At 38.8% G+C, this 25376-nt stretch overlaps 1 protein-coding gene across 1 annotated transcript in view; it reads left to right on the plus strand.

Annotated features, from left to right (window-relative positions):
• The window catches only part of ANTXR1 (ANTXR cell adhesion molecule 1), a 309492-nt gene that overhangs the window by 156799 nt on the left and 127317 nt on the right, over positions 1–25376 (plus strand). Inside the window, exon 13 of the mRNA XM_036751470.1 lies at positions 20625–20720. Within this exon, the coding sequence (XP_036607365.1) occupies positions 20625–20720 (96 nt within the window). The remainder of the gene's footprint in view (positions 1–20624; positions 20721–25376) is intronic.

Genomic DNA, 25376 nt, shown 5'->3' on the forward strand with positions numbered 1-25376 from the left:
TGAGTCAAAGAGTAGCTATCAGTCCTCATGGATAAAAGTTGTTCATTGTACTAATAAAATCACTGATCCTCTTTATATATTTATATATATATATATATATATATATATATACATGATGAAAATCTGCCATACTTGTACAGAGGAAATAACAGAATTCCCAGGAAATAAAAGAGCAAAGCAAAGATACTCTTTTCTCCTTTATCAGCGAAATACTTCTAGAAATACTAATGACAGCAATAAAATAAGAAAAAGAAATTGAGGTAATAAACATTGGCAAAGAGGAGACAAAAGTATTCCTATTCGCAAACCACATGATGGCTTGCTTAGAAAACCCCACAGAATCAGAAAAGAAACTGAAACAATAACTATAGTAAAGTAGCAAGATACAAAATAAATCTATAAAATTTGTATTTCTACCTGGCAATATCAAAATCTAAAAGGAAATGATGGAAAAGGGGAAATTGCATTCAAAATAAACACAAAAATGCATAAAAGATCAGTGACTCAGTCTAACAAAACAGTTGGGACTGGGATAGGAGGGTGTCAGGAAGATCTGCCAAGCGGCACCTATAAACCTCATGAAAAATATAAAGAGTTCAGAGAAAAATGGGAAAACTTACATGAACTGCTACAAAGTAAGCGAAAGCAGGAAAACAATATACACTATGATTACAACACCTTCATCTTCAGCTTTGGGGCATACCCAGGAAGGCCAAGAGTGGGAAAACCCACCATCAACTGGGTACCCCATGCCTACCTTCTCCCTTTGCCCAGGCTGCTTAACCACTCACAGGACTTAGATGAGGTGGGAGTCAACAATTACATCCCTTCTAACGACACTGAGGGCCACTTGGCCTTAGTATCTGCCCTGTCTCTATGCTCTATGTAACCTGACAGTGCCTGCTATATAACCTAAGGACCTCCAGGCTTTGTCATCTATTTCATCATTGCATCCTTAGTGTTTACCAGACTACCAAGGTGGTATTTTAATAGAGATGGACAGAATAATGACAGGCTTCATTTAGAAGAACACAGAATCTAGAATCTCAAGGCTAGTAATTTTAAAAATAGAAATTAAGGAGAAATTGCACTTTTACACCTTAAATTATACTATTAAACAATAAGATTTGGTACCTATTTTTTTAAAAAAAAATATAGATCAGTGCAAAGACCAGATAAGCAAGAATCAGAAGCAACCAAACTAAATAGTCCAGTGCTCAATAAACCCCAAAGCATAAAAAACTTGGAGAAGAACTCACAGTTTGAAAAGAACTACTGTGAAGATGGAAAGGAATTTGGGGGTGGGGGGAGGTTTAGACCAGCTATTTACAGCATGCACTACAATAAGTTTTAAACTGACTGATACTCAAACATAAAAGCAGGTTTTTTTTTAATTAGAGGAAACTAGAAAGAGTTATCTTTCCAAAAAATGGCTAAGAAGAGAATTTTTAATCAAACATGGGATACAGGAGATCACAAAGGATAAAGGAGATAAGAATAGAAATGATTGACTAGGGAAAATTTTCATATTGACTATTGTTAAAAGTCTGTCATCTAAGATATATAATACAGGGAATTCACACAAATATAATGAGACCAAGATCCAGCCATTGACCAGTGAGAAAGTGGTCAAAGAATACGAAGAATTATGTCTCAAAAATAAACTTCAAGCTTTAATGAGCATATAAAATACTATTCTAACTCACATAAGAGAATTCTGATCAAAACAACTCTGAGGTTTCACCTCATACCTCAAAAACTGAATTAAAAAAAGACAACGATGACCATTGTTGGAGGGGCTGTGAAAAGAGAAGCACACTAATAGCCTATGAATTGGTCCAGCATCTATGAAAAGTAATTTAGGATTATGCTTTTTAAAAAGTGACTAAATATGCATACCCTTAGACCTAGAGATCCTACTGCTTGGCCATGTATCTCCAAGAATTCAAAGATAGAAAGAAGGTTCATATATGTGTGTATATATGTATACACACATATATGTATGTGTATATATGTATACACACATATATGTATGTGTGTACATACATACATATACATACATGCATACCTACATACATACATACATATCAAAATATTCAGAGCAGTACTTTTTGCAGTAACAAAGAACCAGGGGGAAAAGCAGGAATTAATTAAATTGTGGTATATGAACAGATTATGGTACATAAATATAATGAAACGTTCTGTTAAAAAATGAAGACTAAAGAATTCTGAAAAATGTGGGAAAACTGAATGAACTGATGCAAAGGAAAGTAAAAAAAACTGGAAAAAACAATATACACTATTGTTACAATAAAATAAACAAGAAAGGAAACTGAATGATATATAATTATAATTACCAAAGTTCACCTTGTAGAAAAGTTGGAAAAATACACCTTCCTCCCCACACTGCAGAGGTGAGGGTCAATGGATAATAAATGTTGCATATACTGTCAGGATCCATGTAACTCTTTTACTAAACATTTTTCCCATTAAAAAAAAATCTTTGTAACAAGGGATATTTCAATGATTTGGAAAGCAGGAAAGGATATAATCAGAAATGAAGGTGGTGTGAAATCAATGGCATTTAAAAAAAACCCAATAGATTCAGTACTTTTTCAGTATTAATAAAGTCTGAAACCTTTTTCACGCCTTTGGTATCTATCTATCCTCCAGACACCTTGTGAATTGATTCCTCAATAATCTCACAATTATAACATATCCAACAATTGAGATAATTTGCCTGTCTTTATTCTTTTCAGTACCATTTCTACCTCCCCTATAAGCACATTTAGGACTATGATATTAGCGTCCAAGTGTGGCAGCTTTTCTGTTCTTGATGGTGGAAATAGTTTGTTATATCTTTAGCAGACCTTTTCCATTTTTCTTTGATTTGTTGTCCTGCTTCCATTTTCATCCTTACATACCCTCAGGATGACTATGCTTAGTTGTATTCATTGCCAAGCTTTCTTCAAACTAATTTTCCCTCAACTCTGGTTTATGAGGTGACAATGTTCATAAGCTTCCATCATCTTTCTTCATAAGATTCTACAAATAACTTCATATTCTAAACTGATGTTGTCTTTGGCCACCATCTCTCTCCCTTTGACAAAGAGTATCCTTTGGGAGCATACAACCTAGTAGGGGAAATAAAACCCTAGTAGAGGGAAAAATTTCTTTAAAAATCAGCTATACTACAAGGTGTAGAATATGATCGTCAATCAAATAACAAGCATCTATTAAACATCTCCTAGTGCCAGGTACTTGTGCTAAGAATTGGGGTCATAAATAACAGGAATAGAATAATCCTTATGCTGAAGGACCTTACATTCTAAAATTTATAAGTATATGCAGAAGAAATATATAAAGAATAAATATTTAAAAAGTATGAAGTAGTTAAATATAATGTAATTAGTATACAGTTGAGGGAACCCTAGTGTAAAATTTATGAAAACTGGGATCATAAGGCCTACATAATGGGCTTGTGGCAAGGCTCAAATAACATAACATATTGAAGGATTTTAACCTTAAACAGTTACTTAAATATCAGCTATTTTTATTACATGCAGTGGAGGAACAATACACTAGGGTGTCTTTCTAAAGGTCTTTGAAAAGTTGCTTACGCAGTTTAGTATATGCCATGAAATTTTTCTTTTGGAAATATTTTCTTGTTTAGTGACCTAAATTCAATCCCAAGTATCATATTTTCTTTCTTCTGTATAGCATGCTGCTTTTTCTGCATCACATAATTTTGATCATTTTTATAAGCCACTCTTCCCACGCTTTCATGTCTTACATCAGTGACACAGTTTCCAAGGCTGAGAGAATAGAATGGCTAAGGGCAGAAAGGCCCATCCCTAGGGAACTGGCCACCAAATGATGACTTACTTAAACTTGCATTCATGAAGACCGTCAGTGCGAATCAGTGGCAGGAGTACCACACTGATTAAATTACAGGTCTTTGAAGTGTGAAGTACAAATCCCCTTGAAATGTCTGAAGGCAAGTTATTAAATTCCTTTCTTTAAAAAATGGGCTTCATGCTCCAACACTAGGTAAGCATCACTGAACTCTCTTCTTCTTAAAGAAGGCAATTTACACTGACTCTGACCTAAACCATAATCTTAATTCCAGCTTTGTTTTCTCATTGTAACTTTTCCTGGTATTCCTTAACTCAAAAAAAAAAAACCCATTTATTTAGCACCTGCTTTCTTCTAACAATGCAGCATGGGATACCACAACATTTAAAGAATCAATATAGCCAGTGACCCAAAGGGACATAAAGAGACAGATGGTAGGATAGCTAGGTGGTGCAGTGGATAGAGCGCTGGGCCTGGAATGAGGAAGACTCATCTTCCTGATTCAAATCAGGCCTCAGACACTTACTAGCTGTGTGACCCTGGGCAAGTCATTTAACCCTATTTGCCTCAGTTTCCTCATTTGTAAAATGAGCTGGAGAAGGAAATGGCAAATCACTCCACTACCTCTGCCCCAAAAACCCCAAACGGGAAACCAAAAAAAAAAAAACCAAATCCCCAAAACCCTATTATTCCTCTGCCAAAAACAACAACAACAACAAAGAGTTGGACATGACTGAAAAAACAAGGTAGAAAACCTTTTGTAGTGTGTGTATGTGCATATGTATTAACGACAATAATTTTCATCCAAGAAATAACATAAATGATAAAATCTAGGAAATGTAAAAACAGAAATGAGGTAAACCAATTATGCATTGAGAATGAAGGATAAAAGACAGCTTGAGTACTATACTGGCACCTATGGAATGTCTGGAGAACTAAAAGAAGAACACTATTATGTTGAGTAGATCCTTTATGGATAATTTATTGGAGGATACAGACAAGAATTGCGTATTATAAGAAGGCATGCATGGGTCGCAATCTATACATATGGAAAGATTGCCCACATCATTTAGATCACAGTTGCATCAAAGTATTGAAGCATCATCAGTCTCAGAAGATGAGTTCAAATGGGCTATCACTGTCCTAATAGGGCAAATTGAATCCATTTCTATTCATTTCAACAGATATTAATAGCTAACAATTTTCAAGGCACCACTATGATCATGGAATCATAGATCTAACCTTAGAGGTCATTTAGTTCAACCTCCCCAATTTATAGATGGGAAAACTAATAGTCTATGAAGAGGATACAAAGATGAAGGACCTGCCCTCAAGCAGCTTACAATCTAGTAGGGAAAATAAAACCAGGACATAAATAGTTATACAAGAAGGTAGAATATTATTATTAATAGTTAATACTTGTGCATTACTTTAAGCTTTGGAAAGAATATTACACACATTATTTCATTTGAGCATCATAGGAACTCTGTGATGTAAGTCTTATTATTCCTATTTTACAATGAAGAAACTGAGGTAGAAAGAGGTTAAATTATTTGCCTGGGTCATATAGTTCGTAAGTGTCTGAAACAGGGTTTGAGCTCTGGTCCTTATTACAAATTTTATTAATCCATGAAGTAAGCCATCTCTTACCTCATTGTGCAATGTTTTTCTCCTTCCTAAGACTTTCTTGAATGTATCCCCTCATTCCCTTCCCACTAAAACTACCCCTATTGGACTCACTTCTTGCCAGAAATGAGATTCCAATAAGGAGAGAGGGATAAGGGAGAATAAAAGATATATTTTAGCCAGAGGGAGGCATGAATGAAGATGTAGGGGGAAGAAAGTACAAGAAGTGCTCACTGGACAACGACTAGACCATTAGCTATGTACCGGACACTAGTAGGAGATAAAACTGGAAAGTTGGTATCATGTTTTAGAAAACTTTGATACCCAAAAGTGTATAATTTAGACTTTATTCAATAGGCAATGGGGAACTACTCAAGGTTTCTGGGTAGGAAAAGGACTTAAAGCTATGTTTTGGAAAAATTAAGCTAACAATGATGTATAAGCTGGAGGAGCAAGAGTAAAGACTAATTATGAGGCCTTTTAATTAGTCCTGGTGAGAAGTGATAGTAAGCTTCACTCAGAGGTGATATGGGAAAGGAAAGGAGGGAATTGGGTGCAAGAATCACTCGTTGGAAGGAAGTAATCATGATACTATGCCAAGCGTTTCAGGTCTGGGACCTTCACACTCTCTGTATTCCAAGCCAGTTCTGATTGGTTGGTATTTTCTCTAAGAAATTCTCAGGCCTGTCTTGTAAACAGGTGCTTTTTGTATATATATTTCATATATTGGTGCCTTGATTATAGTATTGGTGGAAATTGTCTTAGGCAGAATGGTAACCTCCATATTTTTTGCTGAAGTTCAGCAAGAATAGATGGGACCAACTACTGTAGCTCAATTAAAAACCTAATTTCTTAACCATGAAAAGAACTGTCTAATTCATTTGTCATCACACTATGGTTGATTGGCACAGTGTCACTTTGGAAGCAGCTTGGTGAAGTAAAAAAGATGTTAAACTAGGATCCCAAAGACTTGAGTTCTAATCTTGATTCTGATGGTACCTGAGTCTCTATGGGCAGGTTCCTTGCCCTTCAGAGTTTGTATTCCCTCATCTGTCAAAAGAGTGAGATGAACAACATCTCTTCCAGCTTTGACATTCTATGATTCTAAGATGGTAGGTGCCAAAGAAAACTTATTATTTCTTATAGTTCTAGAAAGAACCCATTTCTTGGTATAAGCCTAGGAAGAACCATAATAACAAAAACTTGCCCAAAATATATACCCTGCCTAAGACTTGTTTCTCTCAATGAAGTCCAAAAAATGGTAAGACAAACAAAGATAAACTCACATCTTAAGAGTGCTTTAAGGTTTACAAAACATTCTCTTCATGACATTCCTATGAAATTTGGGGTGCAGTATTATCTCTTTTTTTACAGATGAGGAAACTATGCCTCAGAGAGGTTACATAGTAAGCCAGGAACTCATATTTCTTCACTCTAACTCCAGTGCTCTTTCTACCACACCGTTATTCTCCAAACTCTGTCCTAAATTATACAAGTAACCTGAACTGAAATGCGTGTGAAGAAACTGAGATAGAAGAAGAGTGTGGGGGAGGACGCTGTTTACATGTGGATAATAGCTTTGTTGCCCCTGGATATTCCACTGAATGCTGAGATGGTACATTCTAGAACTGGAATAAGAAATACATTTAAGGATGAAAAGGAGGAAGTGGGGAAGGGACCAGCAACCACTGGCAGCTGCCTGATTCCATCAGCCTGCCGGAAAAAGGATTTATAGTGGTTTGCAAGGCAGAAGAAATTTGAATACTTAAGGCCGCTATCATAGCAGTGACAGGGAGATCTCATAACATGGTGAACAGAAAAGCTATGAAAAACCAATCTCCTTTAGAGGAAACAATCATCTGATAGCTTCATTAGGTACTTTTCTGCTTAAATCTAAATATACTTTCAATGTATGTGTTTAGTCCTGTAATTATAGAATTAATTCTGTTCAATTAACAAGAATATATTAGAATTCAATAATCTAATAAAAAGCATAAGCCCTTACTATGTACAAATCACAGTGACAGATACCAGGGAAGATGCAAATATAAGATAAGATACCATCTCTGTCCTCTGGGGACTTATAAATGAGTAGAGAGGGAGTATAAGCCGTACACAAATAACTGTTTATTTCAGTATTTCACATTAGGTGACTTCATCAGTATGGATGTTCCCTCTACTGAGGGGGAATCATAGCCCCTAGTACATGATTTTTATGAGTTGGTGTAGCCAATAAAGCCAGTTTGTCCCCAGAAGGCTGGTCAGCCTTTGGGAGAAAAACATCTCCACATTTAGCTACACTGGTCCTTGAGGATAGAGACGAATGTGTCACTGAATCCATACCAAAAGCTTTCGTAGCTTTTGAAAGCCTGACAGAGCTTGCATTCCCCAGAACTGAAGGCCACCTCAATGCAATGAGGAAGTATTTTAAGAAAAATTTAATGGAGGAACAAAAATAACTAATGATATACAAACGTGATATATAATCATTCATGTTGAATATAAGCGAGGAAGAAAAAAGTGTTTTGTTAACTTTGGGACAGAAAGATCAATTCTGATTGGGAAATAGAGTGGAATGGGAAAGGTTTTTGAAGCCAGTTTAGGGAGATATTGTTTGAAGGTTCCTAATTTGCAACTAGGTAATTATGGAGGGTTTTTGCTTGAAGGGACAGGTTCCCTCTGTATTTTACTGCTTGGTTTTCTGAACTTCTTAATTACACTGGAATTTCATTTTAACTTAAAATAAGTTATGTGTTTTTATGGTATTTCAATCAATTAGCCAGTTGGTTGACCAATTAACTGCCTGCTATGTGTTTTAGAAACAAGAGATACAAAAAGCAAAAGTGGAATAGTCCCTGACTTCAAGAAGTTACATTCTAGCAGGGATGCAACATGTACCAGATGTACAAATATGTACAGATTAGTTATGAGCTAAGAGAGTCAGCCAATGAACAGGAACAAAGAGAGAGAGGGTTGCCTATAAGCAACTGAAAGAAGGCCAGTTTGACTACATTGCAGAGTTTGGAAAGGGAATTAGTATATTATAATAAGGTTGGAATGAGATCTGGTAAATGGCCTGAAGCCTGTGGAAGTTCTCAACAAGGACTCGCCAGGGAGCCTGGATTCAGTCAGATCCCACAGGGACTCAAATGCGTGGGTGTTCCAACCAGAAATATGCCAAGGCCAGCAGAAGCCAAAGCAAGCCCTGATAACTGGAGTCTGAAAGCTGGAGAGTGGAGAGGACAGAGACATAGGCCATGGCCTATGTGAATAGCTGCTCTACAGCCCCCGTGGACCATCACCCAGAAAACCAGTGTGGGACAGGGCAAAACTCAGAACCACAGCAGGAGATGAGACTAGCTCAATGACAGGGCTTATGAGCTGGCTCATGGGTGCCTTGATGGAAGTCTGAGGCCAGAGGGATCTCTAGCAACTGACTGGAAGCCATAGCAGTGGATGGAACCAATTCCAAGTTGAGAACTGTGCAAAGAGAAAAAGACAGAGAAGTGATGAGGACATCACCTATATTAAGCCACCAAGAGACAAAAGTAGAAGCCAAGGATTGTGTCAGAAGGTAAGGTATGGTACTTGCTACCACATCTAGAGTTGCCTCAGCATAAACACCCAAATTAAAGAGAGGAGAGGACCAAAAAGGATCTTCCCACCCTGTTCAGTATAGGCTGTGCTGAAGCTTAGCCTTAAACACAAAGTCCTAATCCAGGAACTGAGACTTGAGATAACAAGCCAATATCTAACACAATCAAAAAATGCCAGGGAAGAGAAGTCCAAGAGGTTAACCAGTAAGAATTCAATCAGTCAGTCAATTAACATTAAGCACCTACTAGATAGAACATCAGGAAGACTCATCTTCCTGAGCTCAAATACAGCCTCAGACGTGTGACCCTGGGCAAGTCACTTAACCCTGTTTGTCTCAGTTTCCTCATCTGTAAAATTAACTGAATAAGGAAAGGGCAAAGCACTCCAGTATCTTTACCAAGAAAACCCCAAGTGCGGTCACACAGGGTCAGACAGGACTGAACAATAAATGTTCCAGGAACTATGCTAAACATTAGAGATACAAAAGGAGGAAAAAGATAACCCCCGACTTCAAGTAGATCACAATCTAATGGAGATGAAAGCTAGCATAAATTTAGACACCCACTTCAATGAGGTAATCCTCTAATGGATTCCCTATCCCACTCAGTATGGCATTTGTTCCAAATCTTTTCTTTTCTCCTCAAGCCATATGACTCCCTCTCCTACCTCACTCTGCCAAAAATTGAAGCCATTTGCAAGGAGCACTTTCTTCTCCCTTCCTCCTCATCCTACATCTCTCCAACATCATCCATCACAACTGCCTCCATAATTTCAATCTCTGATGATGAAATGTCTCTTCTGCTTACACGGGCCACCTTTGTAACATCCCATTCCCTTTCATCTTCTCCAGAATATTTCTCCCTCTCTCATCCCCACTCTCTCATTAATCTTCAATGTCTCCCATTCTACTAGGTCCTTCCCTACTACCAACAAACGTGCCCGTGTCCCCATCCTTAAAAATCTTTCACTAATTCCTATTGTGTCCATCACCCATTATCTCCACTCCCCTTCTTACTTAAACTCCTTGAAAAAGCCATCTAAACTAGGAACCTCTAGTTCCTTTCCTCTCACTCTCCTCTAACCCCCCTGCCCTTGTTATCCACCTGAAACTGCTCTCTCCAGAGTTACTAGTGATCTTTCGTTTGCCTTTTCTAAATTCTCACCCTTCTTTACCTCTCTGCAGCCTACTGCTCCTAGAGTCTCTTTCCTCTCTAGTTTTTTTGTGACTCTGGTCTCTTAGTCCTCTGTCTGACTACTTTATCTCCACTTGGGGATTGGGGGAAGTACATTTTCATTTATGTAACACTCTAACTATGGGTGTACCCCAAGGCTTTATCTCTAGGACCTTTTCTATTATTCCTCTATGCTATCTCACTTGGTGATCACGTTAGATCCCACACATTCAGTTATCATCTATATAGATGATTCTTGGTTGGAAAAAAGAAAAAGACTGTGAGCCAAGATCTGAACTCAGTGAGAAAAGAAGGAGAATATTCTGGATGTTGACATCAATCAGAATCTTCATTAGGTGATAAATATGGATTGAATGAATCTCAAAGGAGATGTTACTGAATGATAATGGTAGAGAGAGAACTAGGGGACAAGAGATATTCCAACTCCCTAATCATAACCAGTGAGTCAGGGGGTATAAGTAAAAGTACTGGAAAGGGTGGCCAGAGAAGCTCTGCCAACATGAGGGAGCCAAGTCTCAGTAAGAGTGAGTGAGAAAAGTTTTTTTTCCCAGCTCAACAACACATCTGGGATTTTTTTTCATTTTTCATATTTTATTTTCCCCAATTACATGTAAAAATATTTTTAACATTTGTAGGGGTTTTTTTGAGTTTTGAGTTCCAAATTCTATCCTTCCCTCCCTTTCCTCCTCCCTCCCTAAAATGGTAAGCAATCTGATAAAAGTTATACATGTGCAATCATATAAAACATTTCCATGTTTGGGGAAGAAAACTCAAAATGAAAAAGAGAGAGAAAGAAAGAAAGTAAAAAATAGTATGCTTTGATCTGTATTCTCATGCCATCAGTTCTTTATCTGGAGGTGGATAGCATTTTCCATCATGAATCCTTTGGGATTGTCTTACATCATTGTATTGCTGAGAATAGCTAAGTCATTCACAGTCGTACATCGTACAACATTGCTCTTACTGTGTACAATGTTCTCCTGGTTCTGCTCACTTTACTCTGTATCAGTTCATGTAAGTGTTTCCAGGTTTTTCAGAAATCATCCTGCTCGTAATCTCTTATAGCACGGTAGTATACCATCTCTGTCATATACCATGACTTGTTCAGTCATTCCCCAGTTGATGGGCATTCCCCTCAATTTCCAATTCTTAGTGAAGTTTTAGGACGAAAGTTCATTATCTGTTGAGCAGGCTTTCCAGGTGGCTAATTTTATTGTAGGACTTTGGGTTGAGGGGAATGGGAATAAAGGATCAGTCAGTGGGGTTTAAACAATAGCAGTCAGAGTTCAGAATCACTGGAATGGGAAAAGGATAATGTGAAGGGGATATATTAGTCACTAAAGAATGAATTCCGGTAGATTATCATTGTCCATAAAGTTTTTGTCTAAATGTGGAGTTATAGGAGGCTAGAGAGTGTCAGTCACTAATAGTCAATAAACTGTCAGTCATTTATTAAGTGCCTACTATGTGTCAAGCACTGTCAAGCACTAAAGGCTAGGAATATAAATATGAAAAAGAAAGATAGTCTTTGTGCTCAAAAGGCTTACAATTTAATGGAGGAAAAAAACACATAAAAGGAAGTTGATAAATGAAAGGAAGAAGAGAGAAGGTACCAATGAAGGGACATTATGGAGAAGTCCCAAGGAGTGCAGCCAGTGGGAAATGAAAAGATGACTGCCTACCCTTCATAAATCAAGGTTCTGGAACATAATGGAATAGCACATGCACATACGTGCGCACACATGCACACATACACACATACAATCAATTGCTAAATTTATTGTTTCTCTACAATATCTCTCCTACTTATCCCTTTCTCTCAATTCTCACAGTCACAAGCACAGTTCAGGTCCTTATCATCTCTCTTCTGAACTGTTGCAATAGCCTTCTAACTGGTCTCTCTGACTCAAGTCTCTCCCCACTCCAATCCACCCTTCATTTAGCTGCTGATGTGATTTTCCTAAGGTGTAGTGGCTCCATATTCTATCTGGTATAAAATCATTTGTGTCTCATTTAATGCTCTTCAAAATAATGTCCATCTCTGTCTTTCCAATCTTCATATACTCTACTCCCCTCCATTCATTCTATGATCCAACCATATTGTCCCCCTTGCTGTTTCTCACACATGACTCCATCTCCCATCTCCATGTTTTTGCACTGGCCATCCTCCATACTTAGAATGTATGTACTCCACCTCCAGTTCAACGAATCCCTCTTTTCCTTCAAGACACAGCTCAGTCACCACCTTCTAGATAAAGCTTTTTCTGACCCTGCCCCCACTGCTAGTACCTTCCTTCCCAAGCTTCCTTATATTTAACTACTTTGTATTTATTAGTAATCTTCTCTTTATGTTCTTCTGTACGTACTTACATGTGTCCTGGTCTCCCCTCTTAGAATTTAAGTTCTTTGTGAGTAGGGGTTGTTTTGTTCTTTCTATTTGTATCCATAGTGCCTGGCACAGAAAAGACACAATGTCTGGTGAATGATTGATGAGCACTTAGGTGGTGCAGCAGATTGAGTGCTGGCTCTGAAGTATGGAGGACGCTGAGTTCGAATCCAGCCTTAGACACTCAGCTGTGTGGCCCTGGGAAAGTCACTTAATCCTGTTTGCCTCAGTTTCCTCATCTGTAAAATGAGCTGGAAAAGGAAATGGCAAACCGCTCAGTATCTTTGCCCAAGAAAACCCCATGAAGGGTCATGCATAGTCAGACACCGTGAAAATGATTGAACTGAGAACTGAGATTGAACTGAACAGAGAAACTGATTGATTTCTTATCCCAAACATGGGCAGCTCATCAGGGAGCTAAGAGGGCAAAGTTGGCACTGTTGTTCCTAGGATCAGAGAAACAACACAGGGTCACAATACAGAATAATACAGGACTGGGACTCAGACGACCTGCTTGATCCATAGTCTTGGTCTCTCTTACTAACTAGCTGTATAATCTTGAGCGAATCCTTTTACGTGTCTAAGTCCCCATAAAATTAGTAGGTTGGACTAGATGATTTCTGTGACATTCCATTATTAGAGGAATAAATGAGTGCTATAGGAAAGGGAATTTGAATCTCTGGGCTTGAATATCCAAAACCTCTTAGCAATTAAATGCACTGGATAGCTTTCAAAACAAAAAAGAAGTGATGACGTCCCTCCCCCACATTCATTCCTGTGAGCAGAAAGCAGAGACCAGCTGTTCAGGCTTTATCCAACTTCAAAAAAAAAAGTGGAATGCAGCCCTTCTCAATCACATGGCATAAGCCTCCAGAAGAAAGCTCTCACACAGCTGGAGGAACAGCAGCCAATAGTCTATATTGCACTGGAGTTAGAATCAGGACACCAGAATCTGCGGCTTGGCTCTGCCACTTGGTAGCTATGAGGGCTAAGGAGATGGACTGTGACTACAATTTCATTCCTATAGGGACCTCTCAGATGAAGAAACTCCCTGTACCAGTGCAGGAGAGCATATGGTACCTGCAGGGCAACAAAATGCCACCCAGTTTAATATGGGCACATGGAGAGGAGTAAGAGGAGAGAAACCTGGAAAGGCATTGAGGACAAGGTACCAAATTTTGGAGTCTTGTCTGAATGCCTAACTAAGGAATCTGAGTTTTACTCAGGAAACAATAGAGATGCACTAAAGTTTTTTTTTTGTTTTGTTTTCAAGCAAAGGAATGACATGAATTTCTATGTGTAAGAAAAGAATTCTGACAGTATTCCCCTGCCCTGCAAACTCTGTAATGGGACAACTCTTCAATAGAGAATCACGAGATTTCAAGCAGTCTTTGGAAATCTTCACCTGTCCAACATTTTTATCACTGTTTGGCAGGGTTTGATGAATGTCTACTTTACTCAGACAAACCAAACAGTGACATCTAAAAAGGCAAAATGATCACTTTGAAAAGAGCTGCATCATCTTCATGGTAAAAAAAAAAACCAAAATCTGTCTAGAACTTGAAAAAATTGAAATAAAGATGCTAGAAACATCAAATCTGTTAAACCCATTATTGGCTAAAAAAAATTGTGATGTCTTGACATAGTGTCAGGGGCATTTGACCCAGATTAAGAAGACTTGGGCTGCAGTTTCATGTGCAACCATCTTTTTATTGTACTATGTTATGGAAATGCTTGTTTTATCCCATAAATTAAAATCGTAATTAAATTCTTTTAAAAGACAGGTTCAAATATTAGATCTGCCTCTTCCTAAAAATGTAACAAGTTAACTTTCCACTCTGAGTTTCAGTTTTCCCAAAGGTAAAACAGGGTTAATAATGCTTTCACTGCCTAACTCATAGCATTGTTGTGTAGAAAGTACTCCACAAACCTTAAAGCGCTAGAGAAATTAAGAACAATAAAAATACTGAAGTGGTTTCATTTAACGTTCCAAATAGAAACTTCCCTCCAAACGCTCACTTCAGATTGTTTGCACAGGGTTTCATGGAAATATTCTGGGTCTCTAGAGTCAAGAGATTAGTGCCAAGAGACCTACTAGGTGCATATCTAGTCCTGCCTCGGCTGTTAACTAAACTATGTGACTTGGACAAGTCTCATCTCATCTCTGAGCCTCAGGGAGTAAATGAGATTTGCGTGGAGGGAATATAGAGATAGAAAAGAAGAGTCTAAGAACTAAACTTCGGCAAATCTGGTCCTTTGAATATGAAGGACAAACAACAACAACAGCAAAATGCATCACCAAACTTTCCATAAGGGAAAAATGAGGTTCAAATGATTACGCAGAACATTCTTGAGGGTGAAAAGCTCTAGAAGAGCAGCCTGGGATGAGGTCACAGGGGGATTTATGGGGAGATGACTGAAGGAAACAGATTGAAATTGGTTACCTGGTTAGCTAGATGGCCCATTCTGCTATCTGGGAAAAAAAAGATGTAAAGTACCATGGGAACTGTCTAGTCAGCTCTTTAATTCTACAGGTAAGGAAATAGAGACTCAGAGAGAGAAAATGATTTAAACAAAATCACATGTTTCCTTAGGGGGGGAAAGTGCCAGTCTTAGAATCAGAAGACCTAGGTCTATGCCTGGGTTTTTACGTTTTCTAATTACATGTCTCAGGGTAAATAATTTTATTTTCCTGAGTGTCAGTTTTCACATCTGTAAAAATGGAGAAAACAACTAATTATACTATCTACCTTACAGGGCCAGGAGGAAAGCATTTAAAGTGTTACATAAATGTCTATTATTATTAATGATATATGTGGAAGAAGTTGCTAATAATTAGGACTGTCCAACTGGAATAGACTGCATTGCAAACTAGTTTATCTCAAGAATGTTGGAGGGGAACATTGAATGGGCAACTGGATGAGATGATCTCTCAAATCCCTCTGATATACAGTATGGTAAATGATTCTTTTAAAACTTCAACTAGAACCTGGATCTTCTCATTTTCAGGGTAGAGATCTTTCCATTGAACTACTACAAGTCTTCTCTCCTATTGTAAAGATTACCTGGAACAAAAAGCTAATTCATGTCATGTTGTAAAGATGGTATTTCTGCCAGTATATCTCATTGGGCATTTCTTTAACTCCTTCTGTGTGATTAACACTGAGTTAATTGTTTCAAGGATCTACAATTTCACTGTGTGGGTTCTCATCCCACTAATATAGATGACATATTTGTAGAAAGTCTTTGTTAAAGAAAAAAAATAGCTAGCTAGAGAAATCGATATAGATATGTATCTATGACCTGTTTGCCCAGTGAAATCCAAGGTCCCTGGAATCCATAGTCCCTAGGATCAAGGGTCACCTTCAAGGGAGGAAATTGTATATGTAGTTCCAGGCAACCTTTACCAGGGTATAGCATAAGCATACTGGCCCTAGCGAAAGAACACAATGCCTGGAAGTCAGTAGACATGGGCTGTAGTGTAGAATTTAGGGTCGCTTCCATGCAATAGCTAAATTCCAGAGGAGGTGCCTTTCATTATCTTTGGAATATACATTTTTTGAGATCCAGAGTTTTTAGAAACAGTCTCATGACAGTTTTTACTTCATTCACAATTGTTCACCCTGTTATCAAGTGGCTGCCTCTATTTTCTTTCCTTTGGGGCTTATTTACTCCTTGTGGATATCAGGAAAAATACTATTCCAAAAAAAATAATTCCTTAGTACAAAGGGTGGTTACCCAATCCTATGGTCATTATTCTAAGAGAAATATTTCTTGGAAGCATCCTCCCAACACTTATTCCCTTCTTTCCCCTCCTCCTTCTTCTTTCTCTCCCCTTCTACTTCCCTCATCATCTCATTGGGCTCTTTGACTAGGACTCCTGCCAGAAGTTTGACCCTAGGGGAAACCACCCACCCACTGCTCTTGGTCTAGTCCTACAGCCACCTGTACATCTGAGGCTTTTGCTCTTGCTGATATAACCTGGCATTTCTGAAAACCTTGATGAGATGGGCCAATACTTGGTTTGTGGGACTTTGAACTTCTTGGCTCTTAATCAAAGATGTCCCCAATGGGTTGCAATGAGAAAAAGCTGCTTCTTTGCCAATTTTGAAAAGCCCAAAAATAACTCCAGAGAAGACTATATTGGCGTCTTCTCTGGGTGAAGCCAGAAGGCCATCTTGGAATTTAACAAATAAGCAATAGTTGACATCATACTTTACAAAGCTATATTCCACAATGGTCTTGTGAGACAGGTTAAGTATCGTTACCCCTATTTGGTAGAGGAATAAAGTGAGGCTCACAGTGGCATGTAATTTGACTAAATCTACATAGATACAGAGTCACATTATCCTCCAGGAGGATGGATCTTCAAAGGCCATGTGGTTCAACTGATACCTACATAATAATTTCCTTTACAACAAGGAGTCATCCAGTCTTTATTTAAAAATTTTCCCCTCCCAAGGAAACCCATTCCTTATTTGAATATGTTTGTTAGTTTGAAAGTTATGCTTTCCATCAAACCTAAATTTTCCTCTTAGGAATTTCCACTCTTTCTTCCTAGATCCTGGAGTTATGCAGAACAGAAGTAATGTCTCTTCTGTTTTACAGATCTTCCAAAGCTAGAAAACAACCTAAGTGAAGGAAACCAGGATGGGGAAGGTTCTCTAGTTCTTGCTGTATAAGGATTGATGGAAGGAACTAGAAGAATTCAACCAATAGAAAACGAGACAGGGTTGGGGCAGGAGGGAGGAAGGGGGAGTGAGGGAGAGAGAGGGGAGTACTGTATTTCCCCATGTATGAGATGCACCTTAATTTGGGGGCCCGAAATTTGAAAAAAAATGTATTACATAAAGTTATGGAACTCGAGTTTTATTCATCTGCTCATAGCTTTCAGGCATCTTTTGGGCAAGTCTGGTGTGTGTACGCATGCTTAGTCCATTCCATTTCATGAACCTGAAGCACCAATTGTGTCCTCCTTTGAAATCAGTAACTTCTTTTTCATCAGCAATTCTTCTTGCCTCATGCTGAACCATCTTTGTGGACACAGGAATTCCAGTTGCCCTTTGCTCTTCAATCCATATCTTCAATTTCCTCTCTAAATCAGGCCATTTTGCTGACTTGCCTCTCATGGCCTCCTTCTGCCATGGTGTTTTCAATAGGGTTTCTTCTTCCTGTAGCCAGTCTCTGATTGTTTTCTCAGTTGGAGGAGGAACAAATTTACATTCAGCAGCATGATTTCCGTTCACTTTTGCAAACTGGATCACTTTTAATTTGAATTCAGCACTGTACGAAAATCTTTTCTGAGCCATTTCTGGACAGAAGATGGCAAAAACCAGTAACAAATGCGAAACAATGAGCGCAAAGACAACAAGAGCAAAAAAGTGGGAAATGCAAGTAAAAAAGTCTACAACCACAGTATAAGACGCACCCAGTTTTTAGACCCCAAATTTTTCCTGAAAAAATGGTGCATCTTATACATGGGGAAATATGGTATTTGAAGGGCTATCTCATGGAAGAACAATTAGTCTTATTCTGGGTGGCCTCAGAAGATAGAACTAGGAACAATGGGCAGAAGTCAAAAAGAGTCAAATTTGCCCTTGATATGAGGAAAAAATGATAACAAATTAGAGCTATGCAAAAATGAAATGGGTTTCTTCAAGAGTTGGTAAGTTGTTCCTCTTTGGAGGTCTTCAAGCAATTTCTGGATGACTCTTTATGGTATAGTGGAGATTCCTCTTCTGATGTGGGTTGGATTAGATGGCCAGAGAGGTGCCTTCCAGCTCTGAAATTTTGGTGAAATACTTGAAAATAGTTACAATGACCCCCACTAACATCTTCATTTCTGAACAATAATGCAGTATAATGGAAAAGGAAGGGTCTAGACTGAGTTAGGAAACCAGAATTAAAGCCCTGGCTAGCTGTTCGAAATTCCTTGAAGAAGTCAGTTGTAACCTTTCATAGCTTTAAAATGCATTAAGACTTTGGGGACAGGCTGTATCTGTATGTACATATATAAATATATCACATAAACAATTATACCTGAAAAAGATGGTGGAATTGTCAATCCATACCTGTCCTAGGCTCAGTGGGCTCTAGCTTATATGTGGTTGCCTTTGAAGCAATAAGTGTTCCTTGACTTTTAAGACAGAAAGAAGAGGGGGCAGCTAGGTGCTGCAGTGAGTAGAGCACCAGCCCTGGAGTCAGGAGCACCTGAGCTCAAATCCAGCCTTAGACACACTTACTAGCTGTGTGACCTTGGGCAAATCACTTTACCCCAATTGCCCTGCGTCACCCCCTCCGAAAAGCAAAAACAAAAAAACAACAACAAGAAAGAAAGGAGAGGCAGGGCAGAAAGAGGTGAACTCTCTCCTCTGGAAAGAGAAGAGAGAAAACAGGGCCAAAAAAGATTCCTTTTCTCCTGGTCACCAGCAGCTTGGACAAGATTATCATACTCTGTTCTTACAAATTTAGGACTTCTCAGATACCTGACCCTTACCAGCTATGTGACCATGGGCAAGTCACTTAACCCCAATTGCCCAGCCTTCCCCCTCCAAAAAAAAAGTTTAGGACTTGATAACTCTGTGGTTCTATGGTGATAATCTCCATTTGGCACTTGAACAGCCCAGGGAAATGATAGGCTTAGGACTCTGGGCTGTAAATTAAAGTTTTTGTCTTCTAAAATACTTCTACAGCCCTACTGGTACAGAGAAGGGAGAGCACAAAGACAGAACCAACCCTCTGCTCTTGGGTGTAGCTGGCAGGAACAAAGAAAATAAGGTTAAGAGAAAGACCTTAAAGCCCTGCCTATTGCTTCCACTCCACTCATATCACATCCTTGTGGTTATTTTCCCTCTTGCTAGGATCCACTCAGCTTTGCCTTTTTTTCTTCAAGACTGAATGTCCCTAGCTCACCTGGGTTGGAAGCACAGAGGCCCAGCCCACTCTGATAAGCCTGGGTGCTTTGACATGCAGTTTTATAACCTGGGCCAGTCCTACCCCCTTCTTAGGCAACAAGATATCACCGCATTCGAGAGGATTCTCCATATTAATTCTGAACTTAATGTGGACATCTGATTTCAGAACTCCCAAGTTCAGGAGAACCTTCCGTCTTAGCTTCCTGTCTCCAGGGATTACAGACATTTGCCACATTTGCCACCAACTACAGCAAATACCTTTGCTTTCTTGAGGATTGATAAACAACGCCATGCTTTCTATATTCTGTGCTCTGACAGATTTGAAAATTACAGGAAGATGCTCCCTATCTTTTCTAAGAAAGGAGCTAGTCATGAATCAAGGCAGTCCTCACCTATTCAGTCCATGATCCTCTTGGGACCACTCCTTCTTGGTGCCTATCAAACTGGCTGTATCCAAACAAGGGAAGGGTAAGATAGTCTACCCCCACCCATTGCCACTGTCACCCATTCTAAACAGCTAACAGGTCAATTGAAGTGAGTTGTTAACTCAATTCACATGGGAGCCCATTTTATTTCTGGACAACGATGCACTATGATGGGAAAGAAAGAGTCCATCTGTGAGTTAAGAAACCAGAGTTCAAGTCCTGATTAATTGTATGACCTTCCTTGAACAAGTTAATTCCCATCTTCAATAGAATGTGGGCATTGGACTTGATGATCGGAGACTCTGGAAGCTTTGTATGCTGATCGTGAGCTAGTCCTAATGGTGATGATCAAAACATGGAGGAGCATGAGACCCAAACTAAAAGAGTGGCTGAGTTGTTGTTGTTTTGTCAATAAGTCATATCCAATTCTTTGTGAGCCCATTAGGGGTTTTCATGGCAAAGACACTGAAGTGGTTTCCTTCTCCAGCTCATTTTACAGATGAAGAAACTGCCCAAAGTCATTCAAGCAGACCGTGGAGCTCTCTGCAAATGACAAAGGCTTCGCCATTCCCAAGGATTTGGTTTCTCAATGAGTTGTCCTAAAAACTTGTCTTCTTTCCCTTTGCAGTCTGATGGTACCATCCTGGCCATCGCTCTGCTGATCCTCTTCCTGCTCTTGGCCCTGGTTCTTCTCTGGTGGTTTTGGCCGCTTTGCTGCACAGTGGTGAGTGTACCCTGATCCTCTCCCATTAAAATTGCTGCTACTGTAGGTACAACAGTTGGCAAGCCATTAGGAGAGCAATGTCCAGAGAGAAAAGTGGGATTCAGGATAAAAATCACATTTTATGTTTGAAATCTGTTTAAAAATGAACATTGAGAGCAACTTTTCTCAATAGGACAGAAAAAAAGTGAAGACTTAATGAAAATATGGCTATATTCGCTATTCAGTGCAACAAATTAAAGTCCCAACTGTGTTCAAGGCACAGAGCTAGGCAGTGGGAAGACACAGATTGAAATGACACAGAGCCTGTTCTCCAGTACTTTACAAGCTAAAAAGAGGAAAGACATAGATAGGCATAAGTAATGATGGGGGTAGCTAGTTAATATAATGGATAGAGCACTGGGTCTGCAGTGAGGAAGACCCAAGTTCAAATCTAGCTCCTTACACTTACTAGCTGGGTGATCCTGGGCAAGTCACTTAACCTCTGTTTGACTCAGTTTCCTCATCTGTAAGATGGGGATCATAATACTTACTTAGCAGGCTGTTGTGAGGATCAGATGAAATAACTGAAAAGCACTTAGCACAGAGCCTGGCACATAGAAAGTACTAATTAAATGTTAGCTGGTATTAGCTATCATAATTAATGATAAGACAAGAGAGAATGAAATAGATGCAAAGGAGGAGTTCAGAAAGATCCTAGGCAAGTCAGAGTCTGAAACATATATATATGTATATGTATATATATATATATATAATATCTTCTAATACAATATGAGCTTGAATAATATAAACTTCGAAGTAGCATTTGAGGCCAGGCCTTAAAGGAAGAGAAAGACTTCAGCAGAAAAAGAGGGAGGGGAAGTCCATTCCAGCATGGAGGGTGAGCCAAAGCTCAGAAATGGGAGAGGACCGGATCACAGTTTGGTGGGAGGAGTAAGGAATCCGGTTTGAAAGGAACACATGAAGGTCAGTAGTAGAAGAGAAGGCCAGTAAAGTGGATTGGAGCCATATGGTGGTAGGCCTTGAAAGCCAATAAAAGGATCCAATGAACAATTAGGAAGCACTGAAATCATTTTAAGTAAAGGAATAATGTGATAAATGGATGGGAGAGAAAAGACTAGAAGCAAGAAGAGCAGTTAGGGCCTTTGTATCTCTTGCTTCAGCATAAATTACATTGGCAACTCCATGAAGCACAGGGAAATAATAAACGGGAACAATTTGATAATAGAATCGTAAAATCTTAGCAGTAAATAAATCCACATTTATTCATTTTCTATAGCACCTGTTTCCCAAGCTTTTTTTTTAACAAAGTTTGAGCAAGATTAAGCAGATAGAGATAAAAAGCAGAAAACCAAAACAGGGCCTTCAAGCGAAGTTTTAGAAATAAGACAAATTAATGAAATATGAAGAAATGCTAGGAGGCTGAAGCACCTGGCAAGAATCACAATGGTTAAGGCCAGGGGTGTGCTGGAGCTACCAGATATTGGCTCAGGAGAGCCAATCATTAAATTTTCGGTGTGAACATGTCACACCTCCCAAACTGGCAAATGCTACAAATGAGGGCTTGATTTACGGTTTTGTTGATGTCTAGACTTAAGAAAGTAAGGGGAGAAATGTTAATAATGCAGATTAACCTTAAAAGTGTGTCGTGCCTACATTTCCTACCCCCCTCCCCTGCAGAGAACCAGTTGTGACACATTTATCAGCATATTGCTAGTTAGGGCTCTCATAAGCAGGAAGCAGCAGGTTCAATGGTGAGATCACGGGATGTGGAGTCAGGAGAGAGCTGGCTTTAAGTTCTAGTTCTAATACTTGCTAGTCATGTGACCTTGCACAAACCATCTAGCCTTCCACTGCTTCATTTTATTTATCTATCAATTAGTGGAAAAGATGCCTATACTAGATGCCTCACAGGGTTATTCAAGAAATTTTGTTGCTCTTCAGTCATTTTTCTGTTGTGTCTGATGCTTCATGACCCCATTTGGGGTTTTCTTGGCAAAGACACTAGAATGGTTTGCCATTTCCTTCCCCAGTCATTTTACAGATGAGGAAACTGAGGCAAACAAGGTTAAGTGACTTTTCCAGGATCACAGAGCTAGTAAGTTTCTGAGGCCAGATTGGACTCAGAAAGATGAGTCTTCTGATTCGAAGCCCAGTGTGCCACCTACCTACAAGGAAAGCATTTATTAAACTTTAAAGTGCTGTATAAAGTTGAGTTATTACTAGCAAAGCTTCTAAACATTAAAGCAAAAGAATCTTTGCAGAAAAGGGACCAGAAGAGCAAATAATTTACTCTTACCCAAATGAGGCATATCGTGCCCAGAACCAAAATGGATTTTTATGATAGTGGTCTCCAAAATGTCAATACTTCAAGTTTCTTTGCACCATCCATAATACTAAGAATAAGTTAGTATGTTTAGTGGAAAACACACTGGATTTAGAGTCAAAGAACCTGGGTTTGAATCCTGGCTCTTGTGTATAGACCCACTAGCAAGTTACTCCCCTTCCAGATTTCAATTTACTCATCTGGAAAATCAAGGATTTCATAGGTTCATAGGTTTAGAATCATAAGGGACCTTGGTTTGTTGTTGTTATCATTGCTGCTGGTGTTCAGTCATTTGAGTTGTATCTGACTCTGTGTGGCCCTATTTAGGATTTTCTTGGCAGAAATATTAGAGTGGTTTGCCATTTCCTTCTCCAGTTCATTTTACAGTTCAGAACTGAGTCAAACAGGGTTAAGTGACTTGTCCAGGGTTACGTAGCTCGTAAGTACCTGAGGTCAGATTCGAACCTTCCTGACTTTTGGGCCCACTGCTCTATCCGCTGAGCCATCTAGCTACCTAAATGTCAAACAGAGGAGGTTATATCTGATCCTGGAGGTAATAGGGAGCCACCAGAAATCCTTGAGTGACAGCCTTGTGCTTTAGAAAAATTACATTGGCGACAGAGTAGAGGATGGATTGGAGTGGGAAAAGACATGGCCAGACTATTTAGAAATCTCTTGCAGTTGTCCAGGAGAGGGGTAATGATGCTGTGAACTAGGATCACGTGACTATATGAACAGAGAGAATGGGGAAATGTTGTGAAGGTAGAAATGACAAGATTAGGCAATGGATACATGAGGTGAGTGAGAATAAGGCATTCTCCATTCCAATTTCTGTATTTTGTGGCTAAGGAAACTTTTCCACCCATAAAGGTATATTCAAAGAATTATTTTACTAAGTCATTTCAGAGATTCTGAGCAAACCAGCTCTAGCTCTATCATTAAGAATTCATAAAGATGCTTTAAATAACTTTGCCCATGTGACTTTAAATTTCTTTAGCCATATGAATTTAGCCATATTAATTCTTCAATTATTTCACTCAACTGACTTGGCACAGAAATAAACTTGTCCTTTTAAATAATCTCGAAATTACTTAGGTTTATTTGGAAGCCAAAAGTTACTTGAAAATTAAGCTCAGTTTCTTAAGAATTTTCTTGTACCATAGCCTAGGTCAACACTCTTGGCACTAGCCTTTGAAAGACTTTTACAATGTAAACTCTGCTGAGTAACAGCTTAACTGTGTGTTAAAAATTATTAAGATTTATATCGTTTTTCATTGTTCAGGAAAAAGAACCTTATTTAATTTTTATCGGCTTGCATTTTATCCATTCCTGGATATTTACCATACCAAAATTGTCTCATTTTCCCTTTGTTTATGCACAAATGCTTATTATTTTAAGATTCTACAACCAAAATAGAGGTTGTCATTTTTAGTATGAAATAGATTCCTACATCCTCATTCCACTCCCGCTAACAATGGTATTGAAAACATCAATTAAAATAAAACATTTACCATAGTTTTGTGGAGAAGCTGCCAAAATTAGGCAAGCCTTCCATTTTGTAACCGAATACCTAGTCCTCACTACCATCTAAGCAAGGACCCAGAGTGTCAAGGACCTTAAGCTTATTAACCCAGAAGTTATAGTATGTGAGGCGGGAAAGGGCGACTGCTCCTTAATGCTTCTGATGATGGCAGAGTTGGAAGGATAGCTAACATACTGTATCACAGAGCCAGGATCCCAAACATTTTCAACAAACTAGAGCAGGGACAAAATCTGATAAGATGGAATTCAATCAGGATTAATATAAATTCAAACTCTTGGGTTCAAAAAATCAGTAGTACAACTACAGAATAGGCTTAAGCACCAGGTCCCAGTAAAAGATCTGAGAGTTTTCGCTCAGCTTCAAGTTCATTAAGAATCAAAAGGGTAACAAGGTAGCTACTGAAAAAATCTAACTCCAACTACGGCTGCACTGATAGATGTGTCATGTCTAGAGAGGGGCAGTTATGGTCTTCTTGTATGTGTTCTCTCCTGAGCAAAAAACATCTGGATTATTGTGTTCAGTTCAAAGTGCTGTAATAAGGACATGTACAAAGGAGGGCAACCATGATGGTAAACACCGAAAACCACACTACACAAGGAATTGGGGGCAATTAATCTAAGAGAAGACTTTGTTGAGACATATTAGCTGTCTTTGAGTATTTGAAGAACTGGCATAGGGAGACAGAAGTTTTGGCTAGTCCACATGGGGCAGAATTAGGAATGACATTGGCAATTGTCTCAAGAGAGTTTTTAATACAAGTATAATAAAAAAAAACTTTGTTACTGTTGAA

The sequence above is a fragment of the Trichosurus vulpecula genome, chromosome 3 (genome assembly GCF_011100635.1).
Source record: "Trichosurus vulpecula isolate mTriVul1 chromosome 3, mTriVul1.pri, whole genome shotgun sequence".
Lineage (NCBI taxonomy): Eukaryota > Metazoa > Chordata > Mammalia > Diprotodontia > Phalangeridae > Trichosurus > Trichosurus vulpecula.